The following is a 14,695-nucleotide window of genomic DNA, read 5'->3' on the forward strand; positions in this document are numbered from 1 at the left end:
TTCAGTGTTTGGATTTTTTTTTGTTTTAATTAGCACTTTTAATGTCATGTTAATACGGTCACATACTATTATGCAGGCTGTAAACACTCTACTTAACTGGTTGCATGGTTTATTCATGTAGCTAAGCTTCAACGGGTCCCATTAGTCTGTTGTTATCTGACTAAGACTTTATCCTGTTTTACTCCCCCTAAATTGTGTGCTGTCACCTGTAAAAGGCAGGAGGTGGATGGTGAAATGCATCATGCTAAAAACTTAAAACATGAAGTAAATAAACCTTCAGACTGACCACAGTGAAACCACTACAGCGGAGAAACTGGTCAAACACCATAACTTAACCTCATCAAACCCACAGGCAACGAGAGTGAAACCACGGCTGAGACCAAAGCAGTGAAAGTACCATTATGAACCCTGGAAACACGTGTGCGTCACCTGATCCCGTATGTTACGCGCCTGCATTCAATCCCCATTGTTGATGAAGCCTGCTCGTCTTACCTTTCAACACCAATTACCTGTGGAGACAGCAAGAGGCGCTGGAAGTCCCTTGATTTGAATAACTGCCGCCAAGGTCACTCAGATGAAAACAATGGAAACCGTCGTTCATGTTTTTCCATTTCATCCTCTCTGAATAATTGAATTTAAAAGTGTGCTTATTGTCCTTTGGCACTTTTTTGTTTTGCCCAATTATTGGCTCTGTGAGAGGGGAAAGACCCCCGTCTCCCCCCTCCGTCTCCCCCCTCCGAGCTGCTTGGCCTCAGACACAGACCCTCCCTCTCCGTGCCGGAGCAGCGGCGTGCCAGGTGGGCTTCGGACGCTCTGCTAAATTCTGGGAGTGAATCTGAAACGCGGAACAATGACCCGTGGAGTGCGGGTCGTGGTTTCACAGCCAAAGCCGGGGCTCGTTTGGGGAGATGGATTGGCAGCAGGCAGCAGCAGACATGCCTGGTTGGGAGCGAGACGCATGGTGCAGATGGGGATGAGCTGCAGGTGGCGTTGCTGACCGCTAGGGGGCAGTGTGCACCTACGTCTGAGCACAGGACCGAACCCCAGAGCGCGTCTAGCACTTCAGCCACAGTATTTCTCAGTGTTCTGCCTGATTCTGGGGGATCATTCAAACACAGAGCCACAAATTAAACCCTAAGACAAATAAATCTTAAAAAGGTAACATTAGCATCCCATCGTCTGTGCAGCACGCAGTCTGAACGTGTCATTAGGACGCTGGATTTCCCCTGGGTGGAGGTGGTGGGAAGCAACAACAGGAAGACGGAGAGCTGCAAAGACAAGCGGAATGAAGGAAGCGGCAGAGCAGGAAGCGGGGGGGGGGGGGGGTCGGTCCTGATGCGGTGCTAAACAACCGGGGTGAGGAGCGATAATGGAGACAGATCGCCTTCCCCTTCCTCCAGTTTCACTCTTTTGAGGCAGACGCGAAGGTCGCGAGGGAGAGCGGCGCGTCGATTATGCGGCGGGCACGCGCATTCCATCAGCGTCGCCCGCCGCCTGATTAACGATCAAAACAGCGGCGGCTTGTGTCAGCTGCCAGTCACGCGCTCACGGGGGGCACGCGTCGCCCCGGAGGCGTCTGCCGCTCGCCGCCGCTCCGGCTCAGAACAAGGCGAAGTCGTGTAGCGATAATAAGTTCCCCCCAGCTGCACTTCGCCACCAAAATGTAAACCCATTATAGCTGCAGCATGTCGTTCATTCACTTTTACAGCTGAGGTGTTTGCTGCAGCAACACAATATGCACTGGAAGCCAGAAACACGCGTGTCCTCCAATGCGGTGTCTCCACTGAGGAGCCCCGAGGCTCGTGCAGCTGCGACTTTACTCCCGCGAGTTTTCCCGTGCAATACTCGCCCTTTGTCTCCGATCCTCGACGCGAGGCTGAACTCGTCCCACGCTGGATGCGTCACGCCGGTGGGAGCGTGCGGCGCCGCGCACGCGGAGTCAACAGAGGCGCGGCCACGCGGCGACGGCGCCGATCGTCCGCGTCGCGACGGTTAAACACCTGGAGCGCGGTCAGGAGCGGGCCCCACGCGTGTCCGTGGACAAAGCACCTCCGGAACCGGCCCATCAGCACCCGACGGGCGAGTCCGCATCCCAGCAGCTGGAGCCCAGACGCGGCTCCTGGAGCGGAGGCTGCAGCCTTCGCTAACGATGCGCGTCCCTGTGGCTACGGAGCAGCTGAGGGCGACGCGGGTCCCTCTGCGTCCAGGCCCAGAACCGGAGCCGGCCTCCTGTCACGGGCCAGAACCAACGCGAAGACACTGTAGGAGTCCAGCAGCGTGGTCCTTCGAGGCCTCGTTAAACACGTGAGCTATAAGAGGCACGGCCATAAAGTGGAGCAAACGGAGCGGACTGATGGAGCCTTCACGAACCATCCTGGAAACCAGACTACAGAGGAAAAGCCCCAGCGAAGCAGGAGGAAGGAGGAAGACTCCAGGCGATCAATTACCGCCACGCATTCCCACAAACCATTCATTATTATTCATTAATAGGGTGTCGTCGCCCACACAGTTCCCTCCGTAATGATGAAAAACCGTCTCAAACCAGAGCCAAGAGTGGCCATTATTTTATTTCCCTGCAAAATAATTTCGCAGATCAGATTTCAAGGCGAGCTGAAGTGCAGCGTATGTGAACCTGTGCTGTTCTCCACCGTGTGCACGTGTGTCGGCCTGTGTTTAAGCCCATCCTCAGTCACAGCGAAGGACGCGGAGCCGCTCGTGCTCCAGTGTTTGCGCTGCACTTCGTCCCCGTCCTTCCTTCAGCAGATGGCTCCACCGCAGGAACGGGCTCCCGATCGATGGGAAGCGGCCCAGCAGCGCCGCTTCTTTCTGACGACGTCCTCGTTCATGTACTCGCTTTTCATTTCCCACTTCTTTTGCAGCGCTGGCGCCGGACGAGCGGCCGGGAGCCAGGATCGGGCCAGCGAGCCTTCAGTCGCCCCCCCGGGGCGTCAAAGCCCTTTGTGGGCGTTGGAGGGAGGACAATCGAGTCCCTCGTCTCCCTCACGAGGGACCGGTTGGACTGAGATTATGACAAGTGGGGGAAGGAGGGGGGGTCTGCATTCATTATAATTTATTATAAGGAGTGGAGTTTGAAACCGTCCCTTGTATTATTTATTTCAACTATCTGCGACAAGCAGCCATTAAAGCGTATTTAGATTCAGTCAATTCAGCAAACGAGGAACAGAGACGAGGTTCAAACGTGATATGGAGCAGATCGCGTCTGTTTCACTTCACGCCCGAGAACATCGGCCACTCGCAGGCATCAAGCTGCGACCCCTCGTGACCTCTCGTGACCCCGTCTCCATGGCAGCGGCGCAGACCGGCCGCGCCATTGATCTCAGAGTTACTGTCCCAGTGATGATCTATAGACGATTTCATATTAACACTTACAGATTTTAATCACACGTCACTCAATGACCGTTGGAAACGTGCTTCAGCTTCGGAGCGTGAGTTTGTGTCCACTTATCACTTACCACTTATATTCAGCATCACGACGCGTCCGTCCTCTCTGCTAAAATGCTGACGCTGCAGACTGGATCTGTGCCTCGCACGCTCCTCGTCCCCCATGAATTATGCATGTGCTTAATTAGGCTCGTCATTAGAGCACACGGTCAGCTGGAACCTCCCCCCGCTCTAGTTCAAACGTGGACCGGCATTGTCCGCCGCCGCCGCCGCGCTGTGGACGGGAGCGAGCGCCCTGGGCATTGGTTGCACCCCCGGGATTCTGCGCGGGAGGATACAATGCAACGCGCCAGATAACAAGATAAAAGGCCTCGTGTCGGACTTCAAAGCGGAACATCTGCCTGAACAGAGGCCGAGTGGGGCCGCGCTGATTTCAAAGAGCGGGTCTGCGTGTGCACGTCAGCGTGCACGCCCCCATCCGCCATCTTTAAATCCGCGGGACCCCCCCCCAGGTTTGTTTATGCAGCCTGCAGCCGCGCGTCTCTGATGAAGCCACGATGCTGCCTGTGCAAAAAGCCCTGCACAGCTAATTGATCCACGCTCACCTTGAGACGGAGGCAGAAAACGCACACGTGAGCAGCCGTCACACGACCAGAGGATCTTTAGGCGTTTGTACATGTGACACACACACACACACACACACACACACACCACTTTACAGGCTTTCAGGCGCCGCTGTCTCACCATGAGGCTGAGGGACGGCGCTGCATTGTGAATTCTTTGGCCTTTCATTGATCCCGGGCTTCAATAGCTCTGCACTGATTATACAGAAATCAGCCATGCACCTGCACAATGAGGCTGCGCTGCACAATGAATGACATTAATGACAACATTCACGCCTCTATGGACGATGTGCCTTTAAGTTTTAAGAATGGCGGCGCCTGAATGTGAGATACTGCATGTGCACGTAGCGCTGGAGGCGCCGTCACACTGGGCCACTGCTCAGCTGCACAAAGTGCCACAACACATTACTGTGATCTACAATATTTGTGTGTCACCTACAGATGCGTGTGTGTGTGTGTGTGTGAGTAATGAAGCAGCCGCTGTCGGGATGTGTAATCATGCAAATCAGCAGCGCACTCGCTCCCTGCAAGGATATTACAGGTGATGCCGGACGCGGAGCAAGGCCGGCCTCCTCCCGGCTGATTTACTCCGTCCTCCCTGTGAGTGACACCACGGCGCTGATCTGAGGGATGACAGGGAGGAAAGCCAGGAGGAGGAGACGCATCCCAGAGAAAAGCTAAGGTGGGAATTAACAGCAGGGCGACGAGGGAGCGACGAAGCCCTACAACTTTGAGTTCACAGTAAATTCAACTGCTTTAGATTCATTTGTAAATTGGTCTATTTCTCCTGTGGCTGTAGCTTAACAGCACACGACTCTGGATCTGCATCCGTTTCTCTGCTGTTAGTTCACTCATCATGCAGCTTATTAGTCTGTACGAGCGATGGGAGGCACGGGGGAAATCGTAATTTAAGAGGTAAACAAAAACAGGAGAAACGCCTTAAGCCATTAGGAAACAGGATGGAGCGCGCGTCCGTGGACACGTGGCAAATCTGTCGAGCGACTGCGTAGTGTGTGTTTGTGAGCGTGAAGTCGATGGGCACTGACATTTGCACTGATGCGCAGTGAGATGGAAAACGGAGGCGAAGACCGACAAACACCGGGACGCTCGACGAGGAGCCGGGCCCGGTCCGGTCCGGTCCGGTCCCGACGCACCTCGTCCAAACAAGCCTCCAATCGAACGGAGCCTCGCCTTAGTCTGAGCTGGGAGGAGCTGGCATTTAGCGGCACCTTGGGCTCCGGAGCAAAATCCATACTGCGAATATGTTAAATATCACTCGGACGGCGGCGGCGACACAGACTAATCACGGGGATGTGAGGTTGGGGGGTGTGGCGAGGCCCAAAGCAGCGACGCCGCTCATTCAGTGCCGCTCAGCTGAGGGGGAACTCAGTGGACGTATGACCTCACGCTGCACCCGCACGGAGCCTCAGCACATAATAAACCAGAGGAAATTAGCCCAAGGTGTCGCTGGAGACCGTGCAGCTAATAAAATACCTGTCCACAAGCAATAGTTCAGCCAGTGCTTAGACCAAATAAGAAGAAAGTCATTAGAGCCCAGATTGGATTTGATTCAGAGTGTAATGAATTTAAATTGGAGGAAAACTGGCTTTTTCTTTTCTTTATAGCAGGAGCAAATGTGCTGCCGTGTTTTCCCTAAAAGTCATATTTGCTTTATTAGTTTTATATCTATCAAGAACAAACTGTAGCAATAAACAATTTGAAAGAACCAATTACCTGCAGTCTTCAGTTTTCAGACCCGTTGGCTCCAAGTTCATTTAATTTATCATGTTGATGTTTTCCTTGAACAGCTTCTAGTCAATATGTCGAACAATCACAGATGATAATTGAAACTCTGTTGAATCGCTTCTTGACTTTCAACGCTGCATTAAATGAAAGCGACCTTCCATTCTTTAGGGCTTTCATACGTTGCAGGTGTAACAAATCTTAAGGTACGACGCAGGTTTGTAGCAGCGGAATTGAAACGCTTCCAGCTGTGTAATAAACGTTCACGCCGGCCTGTTTTGGACGCGACCATCCTGATTTCTGTATAAAAACAGAGGAGCAGTCGATGCGCAGCCACTGAAGTCAGATCGATGAAAGGCCAGAGACCTCCACCACCGCACGCTGTAACATCACACACTGAGCTTCGCTTTGGGCAAATGTACTAAAGCCCAGATGTGCGAGCGGTGACCTTTGACCCCGCTCCTTCCTCAGCGCCTCCTCTTACTTAATTAAATAGGAAATCCATCGTAGCAGTGCGACTATCAGCAGACAGGTCTAGAAACGGGGGCCCTGAGGACTCGCAGCATCTCCATCACTGAGCCGCCTCCTTCACGCCCCTGAACCAACCTCACACTCATTCCTTTGAATTGTCCCTTCAAGGAGATTAAGCGGTGCCGAGGTGCGTGTCTCTGTTCCTGCCTGTGGTCACATTCAGTCCAGGCCGTTTGTTCACCGTGGGCCCTAATGGCCTCCTTCCTTTCCCCCCCCCCTCCGCTTCCTCACCCCGTTTTCTGACTTCCTGTCTCCCGGCTTCCCTTTCACTACCTCCTCTCATCATGTCCTTGCCGCCGCCGTCGGAACGGCCCATTTAAATATGAATACATCCTGGCTCCGGCGTTCCGTACGCTGAGAGCTAAATGTGGCCGCGTTTGAAGTGCGGCATTGCAGCGATGCTCGTTTCCACGTTTCCGGGCTCGTCCTCGCCATTTCACTTCAGCCTCATTCATCTCCGCGCATCCTGTCTGTATCTCCCGCTGCCTCGTCTCGCTCTGTCTGTCAGCGATACGGCCGCCGTACGCCACTGCAGACGCAGACGCAGCGAGGACAAAAGGCAACACTTGCTACAAAGGAAGCCCGCGTGGCTCCTTGATCCGGACGCCAACACAAGGCAGGAGCACTCCACAATCACCGTTCGCTGCGGAGACGGCGGCGCCTTGTGTGTCTCCTTGTCTCCTCCTATGCGTGTGCGTGGCACAGCAGGCTCCTCGGTAAACAGGGCCGACAGCCTCTGCCCAGTGTGGGCCTGCGTGCTCAGCAGAGCGCCTAATTGCCATGATAAATATGAGATGGTGACGATGGGAGACAACGGCTCGTAGGACGTCTCCTCGTGGAACCTGTACATGCATTACAAACGAGTGGTTGGCCACAGAGCTACTAGAGACAGGAGCAAACGGAATAAAAGCCCCTGAGATGTAATAATGTAAGTAATGACATTATGACTTCATTCATCATCAGCATGTGATGCTGTAAAATGTAAAATAATATTATTATCAGTCATAAATGCTAAAGGTCCTAATTGAAATCCTCCATGTTGCACCAGTTGAGAAGCAGCAGAACCACCATGAATCAATCTGCCAATTCATTTTAAGACCGAAGCAGATAAAAAGCATAAAATAATAAGAGGCTTGGTTCATTACTTTGTGAGACGCGCTGAATACAGGAGGTCAGGATGACTCACTATATGAAACGCCAGCATTTTGTTTCAGGCTTCGTAAACACCTTCAAGGACGCGCCGCTGTCTCAAGGATCCGAGGGCGGGAGTGGGTTTGTGTTTTTCCAGCGCTGCTCTGATTCTGATCAACTTTCAGACGGCTTCATTCTGTTTATGGCGCACGTTGAAGGATGTGGAGGGTCTCCCTGTTTGCCCTTCAACGACCTTGTGCCGTGCGTAATGCTGGTTTGGGCCGACGCTGGAGCCTCGACTCGCTGCTCTCCCCGGGTTCGTCTCACAGCGTGCAGAACACGGCTACAACCGAAAGCTCTTAACACCAGGACCCAGCTCTCAGAATGTGAGAGTTTAACGACGCAGCATCAAACGCACTTCCATTAAATCCACTCGGCACCTCTGACATCCACCAAATATCTTGACCGGAGAATGGCTTCTCTTCGACGAGTGACAGAAACTGAATAACTGCGTATTGATTGAAGCATCTTCAATGAAAACACTCGAGTTTTACATATTTGCAGCTTCACAACAGGCTGAAAGTCAAACCCGACGGAGCCGGCAGCCCCCTGTCTGTGCACTGCCGGCCTTTAGAGCATCTTTCATGTACAATTCCTTTGAAGTGCACAGAGATTATACAAGGTTACTATAATTAAAGTTCAGCGAAATATCAAAAAAGTAAAGTTCACGCCGCCTTTGTTGCCTCCAAAAGGTAAAGTTTTTGTTGACTGTAAACTTTATTGTACAATCAGCAAAGTTGCATCAGACAGTGTCCCTTAATTTGTACACAATGCTGTGAATATTTTCATGCATGGAGGCCAACGTATAACGTTAAGGAAAACTCCAAATCAAACCAAGGCTGAGATGTGACAGCTGGAACTGGGATTTAAAATCTGTCTGCTGATGAAAACACCAGCTCAGAATCCTGTATGACTGAACCACTTTGAGTAAATCTCTCAAAGCATAAACCAGTGGCTCAACACTGCTACTGTATTATTCCTCACTATTATCTTACAAAACAGTAGGATAGGTGTTGGGAAAAGCAGTCAATCATCCATCATAATGAAAGCACGCAGCCAGGCTGAAACCAGCAGTGTCAGCACTGCTCCCAATCTCACGGTTTCAGCTGTCACCGCCTCCCCTTCGCTGGTAATGGCTTTATGTTGCAGAGGTAAAGCGGAAAAAACAGGTAGAGAGAGAGAGAGAGAGAGAGAAAGAGAGAGAGAGAGAGAGAGAGAGGAGAGTTCGTAAAGGGATCAGATTCACGGTGCAACCAAATATAGGTTAGATGATGGACCGTCATTCTGAGCAGATAAGATGTTCAGATATGGAGTAAATACTGACGGACAGGCATTTTCTACGGCCGCGTGTAGTCAGCTCATTTCAATGGCACCTCATTCATCCCTTTGTCGCACCGTCCTCGCAGCCTGCCTTTGTCCGACCGGCTCCCCGGGGCCTTCGGGGCAATCGATGGAGCTGGACAAGTCCCGGAGCAGGGAGGAGCTGCTTCCCACACACAGGAGGAACTCAGGTGTGAGTAAAGGTTTCGTGGACAGATTACATAATGAGAGAGAAGGGAAGAAGCTACGGTTACAGACTCCACAGCTCACAAAATGTCATTATGAAAGTGAATATAACGGGAGGTAATTTACCAAGCTGCTAAAAGTGAAGCAGCCCCTGGGTCAGGCCTGGAACATCAAAGACGCTCGGCTGGTTTCAGTGACAGAACTCCACAGACAGCTCCTAATTTAAATAGCAGCTGACTGGGAAGCTTCATCCTCCCCCCAGGAGTAGAAAGAACACATCTACAGTGGAGACTCAGTAATGAAACACTGCCTCCGTCTTGACTGTGAGTGGAGCACCTCTGTTTAATTCGAGGTGTAAAAAATGCAAGCAAGGGAAAACAAACTGAGAAAAGCTAAGAGCCCAGAGCAGGAGGCAGCTGAGCTCCTCTCCTCAGCCGGCGGACGCATAACTGAGGGTAATGTCCAACACTGGGTCTCGTCACATCTACTCGGACGCGCTCGTCTGCACGCTCGAGCGCCCGCCTCCACCTCCGCTCCCCCGCGGTGACATGTGAAGGACGGGGCCCCGCAGGGAAAGGCGCTCGTGGGAGGTCAGACGAGGTGAGGGGTTGGCTGGCCGCGGGTGTGAGGTAAACAACACCTCCAGAGTTCAGCGTGCGTGTCTAACGCGCTCCCGCTCACGCTGGCAGCTCCGCTGGGCAGCGCTGCCGCATGACGGGCTGTCTGGAGGAGCGCCCGCTCCGCAGCACCCGCTCCCGCAGCCGTCGCTCCCGCAGCCGTCGCTCCCGCAGCCGTCGCTCCCGCAGCCGTCGCTCCCGCAGCCGTCGCTCCCGCAGCCGTCACTCCCGCAGCACCCGCTCCCGCAGCCATCGCTCCCGCAGAACCCGTTCCTGCAGCACCCGTTCCTGCAGCACCCGTTCCCGCAGCACCCGCTCCCGCAGCCATCGCTCCCGCAGAACCCGTTCCTGCAGCACCCGTTCCCGCAGCCGTCGCTCCCGCAGAACCCGTTCCTGCAGCACCCGTTCCCGCAGCACCCGCTCCCGCAGCCGTCGCTCCCGCAGCCGTCGCTCCCGCAGCCGTCGCTCCCGCAGCCGTCGCTCCCGCAGCCGTCGCTCCCGCAGCCGTCGCTCCCGCAGCCGTCGCTCCCGCAGCCATCGCTCCCGCAGAACCCGTTCCTGCAGCACCCGTTCCCGCAGCCATCGCTCCCGCAGCACCCGCTCCCGCAGCCGTCGCTCCCGCAGAACCCGTTCCTGCAGCACCCGTTCCTGCAGCACCCGTTCCCGCAGCCATCACTCCCGCAGCCGTCGCTCCCGCAGCACCCGCTCCCGCAGCCGTCGCTCCCGCAGAACCCGTTCCTGCAGCACCCGTTCCTGCAGCACCCGTTCCCGCAGCCGTCGCTCCCGCAGCACCCGCTCCCGTCTATTAGCTTCCCTCTGTGCAGCTTTCCAGCACCTCCTGTCCTGTCGCTAACGTTGACCAACATTATTTTGGTAATTAACATTTGTATGAAAAAAGGGGACCAATTTTAGAGCTACGTCGTCTTTTGTGACCCAAACAAATTATTTCCCACAACAACAGCAGAAAAGTCGGGCGTTTCTTTCCGTTTGTACAGTTTTATGAAATGCATACTAATGATATCATATCATGGTCACTGGCAGCAATGCACACATGCAGATCAAAATACAAAGATATGTACAAATGTGAGTTGTACGCACTCAATGTGGGTTCAGACTGAACACAAAGCAAATTTCAGAGGCAGAGTGATTGCATACGGGTTCAATGTAAAAGTGGACGTCGCTTAAGGCATCATGAACTGAAGCGAAAACGCATCTGGACACAGGACGTTGGCAAGAAAGAAACACGTGGAGCCACTGCGCCACACTGAGAGAAACAAAACAAAATGGCAGGAGCAACGCGACATGTTGGCAAAGATCAGTCTATACTGTACAAAGGCACACTCTGCTTACACACGCCAACATCTGGTGCAGCTGTTTGTAGCATTTAACCGAGGGCGACGGAAATGATCCAGCAATCACATTTCTGTGAATAAAACTAAATTTGCTTCACATTCAGTCTGACCACACTTTTCCAGCTGTCTTTATTTTTTTTCTAGTGGTTTTTACCCCCCTGACCTGAGTTTGTTAACATTTATTGTTCATCTCATCCAATTACAGCCCATCTCGCTCCTGATTGGTCTATGAGCGGACACAGGTGCTTTCTGATTGGTTGTTAGGTCATGTTTTCTTATTATTGATTCATTCTTTCAAACATGTAACATGCTTGAAGGGAGTAGGAAGAAGTTAGACTTATCTAGTCCTACCCCTTAATGTTATTACAAGATCGCACAGTAATAAATACTGTAGTGTTCTCAGGAGATAAAAATCACATCGACATAATTTACTCAGGGCATACATGTAGAACATTTATTGCTGTGTTGACAGGCTTTAACCTTCGACGTCATATTTACTGACACAAGGATTTGTCTCAAAAAGATAGAAGGATATATCTTTGAAGTGAAAACAGCCCTTGGTTGCTTTGTGTCTGCTCCCTTCACCCGCCGCTCAGATATCCTCGCTGACACACACACACACACACACACACACACACACACACACACACACACACACACACACACACACACACACACACACACACACACACACACACACACACGCCTTCACTCACTCACCTCTACCCAACACCATGTGACAAAACATAGTCATCAGTGTGATTTTGCATGATAGAAAAGGTCAAAGTCTCAGATTTTCTCACATCACCTCAGTCTTTTTCACAAATTAAAAAAGTAAGGTAATGATCAAAACACTAAGGATGCAACAGTCTACCTCTAGAAATCAAGCTAATTAAGACAAGCATCTCCGTTCTGGGTGGAGCAAAGTGGCGCGCGCCAAAAGAAATTCCACTTGCAAGATGCGAACTCTTGTTCTCTGTCACAGCATCAGCCTTTGATATCAAACCATGATGTGCAGGAGGGTTGCTACAACATACTGTAGGTGTGAAGGGACGGGGAAGAGAAGAGGAGTGCATCAGGATGACATTTTAAAATAAGCATACTGTATTGCAATCCTAAAACCATGCTTAAAGAACACTGACGTGTCCATCGATATGTTGTGGTTTAACTCCCAAATTAAAGCTTTCATAGGTGAATTATGCCAGTCATGGTTTTTAGCATAGGAGGAGGCTAAAAAAGTAAATAAAGTCCCCTGTGTGCAACAGGAATGTGGATGAGCTAGAGCGATCCTCACGCTGAGCGAGTATGGCTGTCCGCGTCTCCGACTGTTCCTGTGAGAGTCCGACGTCGAGCAGAAAAACACCCCAGGAGGAGCCAGTGTTCCCAAAGAGAAATGTGCTGGAGGGAACAATCGCGTCAGCGCAAAGTTCGCTTGAGATTTTTTTGCTTTGTTGTTTTATACACTGTCCACGCCTTAAAAAAAGTTAGAAAAGTGGAAGCCACCGGCAGACGGAGAGTTCTAGACAACATGTCAGGGGTCAAATCGACTGGGACGGAGGAGCGGGAACACGCGCCTGTTCTCCTCTCTACAAAAATAGTGGAATAGAAATCACATGGTTATCACCCAACACTGACATCTTGATACATGTCTGTATACAGATAAAAATATTGGTTAAATGCAATTCCATCATGCAGTCAAGGTCCCTCGCAGCTCCATTCATTTCAAATCCTTCGTAGAGGAGCAGAGTCAAATGGGGTGTGCTTAAAGTCTCACTTTAGTGGACGTGAGGCGCTTTCGCTGCACACGAGGCTGTCCTACACACATGTACGCACACACACCCTCACACACACAGTTGTTTCTTCTGATGGGGACTATAAAGCTCCATCGAACCTAGCTTCTCTCCCACATCGCTTCTCCGTGTCTGACTGAGTGAGATGTGCTGGAGATAGAAAGGAAAATAACCAATTTCACGAATCACGCCATGCACGCTTCTACCTCTGCAATCTGTCAATTTCTTTCCATTTTCTGCTGTCACTCAAGGCCAAATTGACAGATGCACAAAGCTCTGATCAGTCAATACCTATCCTCTATTTCAAAAATACAAAGGTATAGTGAAGTGATGAGAATAATTGAATTCATGTCTTGGATACCTGAGGCAGTGCTCTCACAAACAGACAGCGTGAGCACGCGCTCCTGAACTCTCCTCCACCTTGCGTTTTACTCTGATCTCAGCAGAAGGTCCTGTGCCAGAGTGAGTAAGACCTGTTGTTTCCGTCTGCCAGAACAGATGGACATTAGATCCGCTTTCTGCTTTCCCAGCCAAACAAATGACCTGCCTTCTCCTTTCCCAGCCTTCCTTCCGCCTTTACATATTCCACCACCCCCAAGCCGCCGCCCACCTACTTGCTGCACTGCCTCAGAGACAAAAACATAGCAGAGCAGTCTTGGTTGGCATGGTGGGCTGTTTCTGTTTGGGTACTTCTATTTTTGCATTAGCAGCCTCAGTGAACCTGTGTGTCTCTGAGTTCAAGCTCTCGTGTGGTTTCTCCTGGTGCCTCAGTGTGACCAGAACCCCCTCTACAGGTGCAACCGCCGAGAGGCTTCGACAAAAGAGCTTCAGCTCCTGCGACTTCTCTCCTCAGGCCACTTCCTCGCAAGCTGAACGTAACCAAGACCACTCCTCTAGGCAGCACAACAAAGGACATGGGCTTGTCACAAACGCATAGAAAGGGACCGAAGATGAGGGTTTGGTGTAGGAATACAGGACATCATGTGTCATCAAGCCTCTCTCTCGCTGATGGGAGCAGAGAGAATGAGAGGAACAGCATTGAGTTTTGATCCAAGGAATGGAGAGACAAAGGAAGAGAAAACAGCAGATCTCATCTGTTTTTCCGACAAGGACCTACTGTTGTTTGGCTTGAGCTCTTCCCTTTAAATCTCTGCTCGCCATCTTCCATTTCACGGCGTCCTTCTCCTCGTCTTGTATCGCCTAACGCCCCTGTCCAGGGATTGGCCAACAAGCCCTGAGGGTCCATTAGTTCCAGACCCAGAATTTCCCTGCGCCCCTCTCTGCCCCGGGATGAGATCAGCATCCCCCCTTGGTCCAGGCTGCCTGTGCTGTTGCACTTCTTCACTGCTCCTGCCGGGTACACCAGGGAGCTGGGCGACAGCAGCGACGTCAGCGACAAGCTGCTCAGCGTCTCTGACAAGTGTTCACTGTTGCCTGCCTGGCTGGAGCCACAACCCCCGATAGACGATCCAATGCCAATACCCAGGTCCTCGTCGGAAGGATCAATGGAGTCATCGCGGGTGTAGCCTGGGCTGGTGCTCCCTCGTCCGCTGCTCTGACTCCGCTGGTGCCCCTTGGTAGCTTGAAGAGTCAGCGCCGATGAGGGCGTCAGCCTCGGTTTCAGGGCCTGAACTGGGGAGGAAAGGCTCATGCCGTCCTCGGGGAGCAGGAGTGGGCAGGAGGGAGGGAGGGGGGCTGCGGTCATGGGCAGGTTCTGTGGTGGAGAGACGCTGAAGCTCAGTCCTTCTTCCAGGGTGGTCTGCAGGCTGCCTTCTGAGCTGCCTGTGGCAAGGGATGACTCACTGTGGGACGGGTACTGGAGAGGGAGGAGGACAAGTGGAAAAACAATATGGAGCACATGAATCACAGAGCAAAAACATGTCACATTATGTTTGGACATCTTACAAAACATGTGGATTATGTGATGCCTTGTCAGTGTG

General features: G+C 52.0%; 1 protein-coding gene across 2 annotated transcripts in view; it reads right to left on the reverse strand.

Annotated features, from left to right (window-relative positions):
* Positions 1-11,392: 11,392 nt before the first annotated feature.
* cacna1ia (calcium voltage-gated channel subunit alpha1 Ia) overlaps positions 11,393-14,695 on the reverse strand; it is a 90,553-nt gene continuing 87,250 nt past the window's right edge. For both annotated transcript variants that reach the window (XM_029158292.3, XM_029158290.3), the window contains exon 37: positions 11,393-14,571. In XM_029158292.3, the coding sequence (XP_029014125.1) occupies positions 13,846-14,571 (726 nt within the window). In that variant the 3' untranslated portion in view covers positions 11,393-13,845. The remainder of the gene's footprint in view (positions 14,572-14,695) is intronic.

The sequence above is a fragment of the Betta splendens genome, chromosome 8 (assembly GCF_900634795.4).
Source record: "Betta splendens chromosome 8, fBetSpl5.4, whole genome shotgun sequence".
Taxonomy (NCBI): Eukaryota; Metazoa; Chordata; class Actinopteri; order Anabantiformes; family Osphronemidae; genus Betta; species Betta splendens.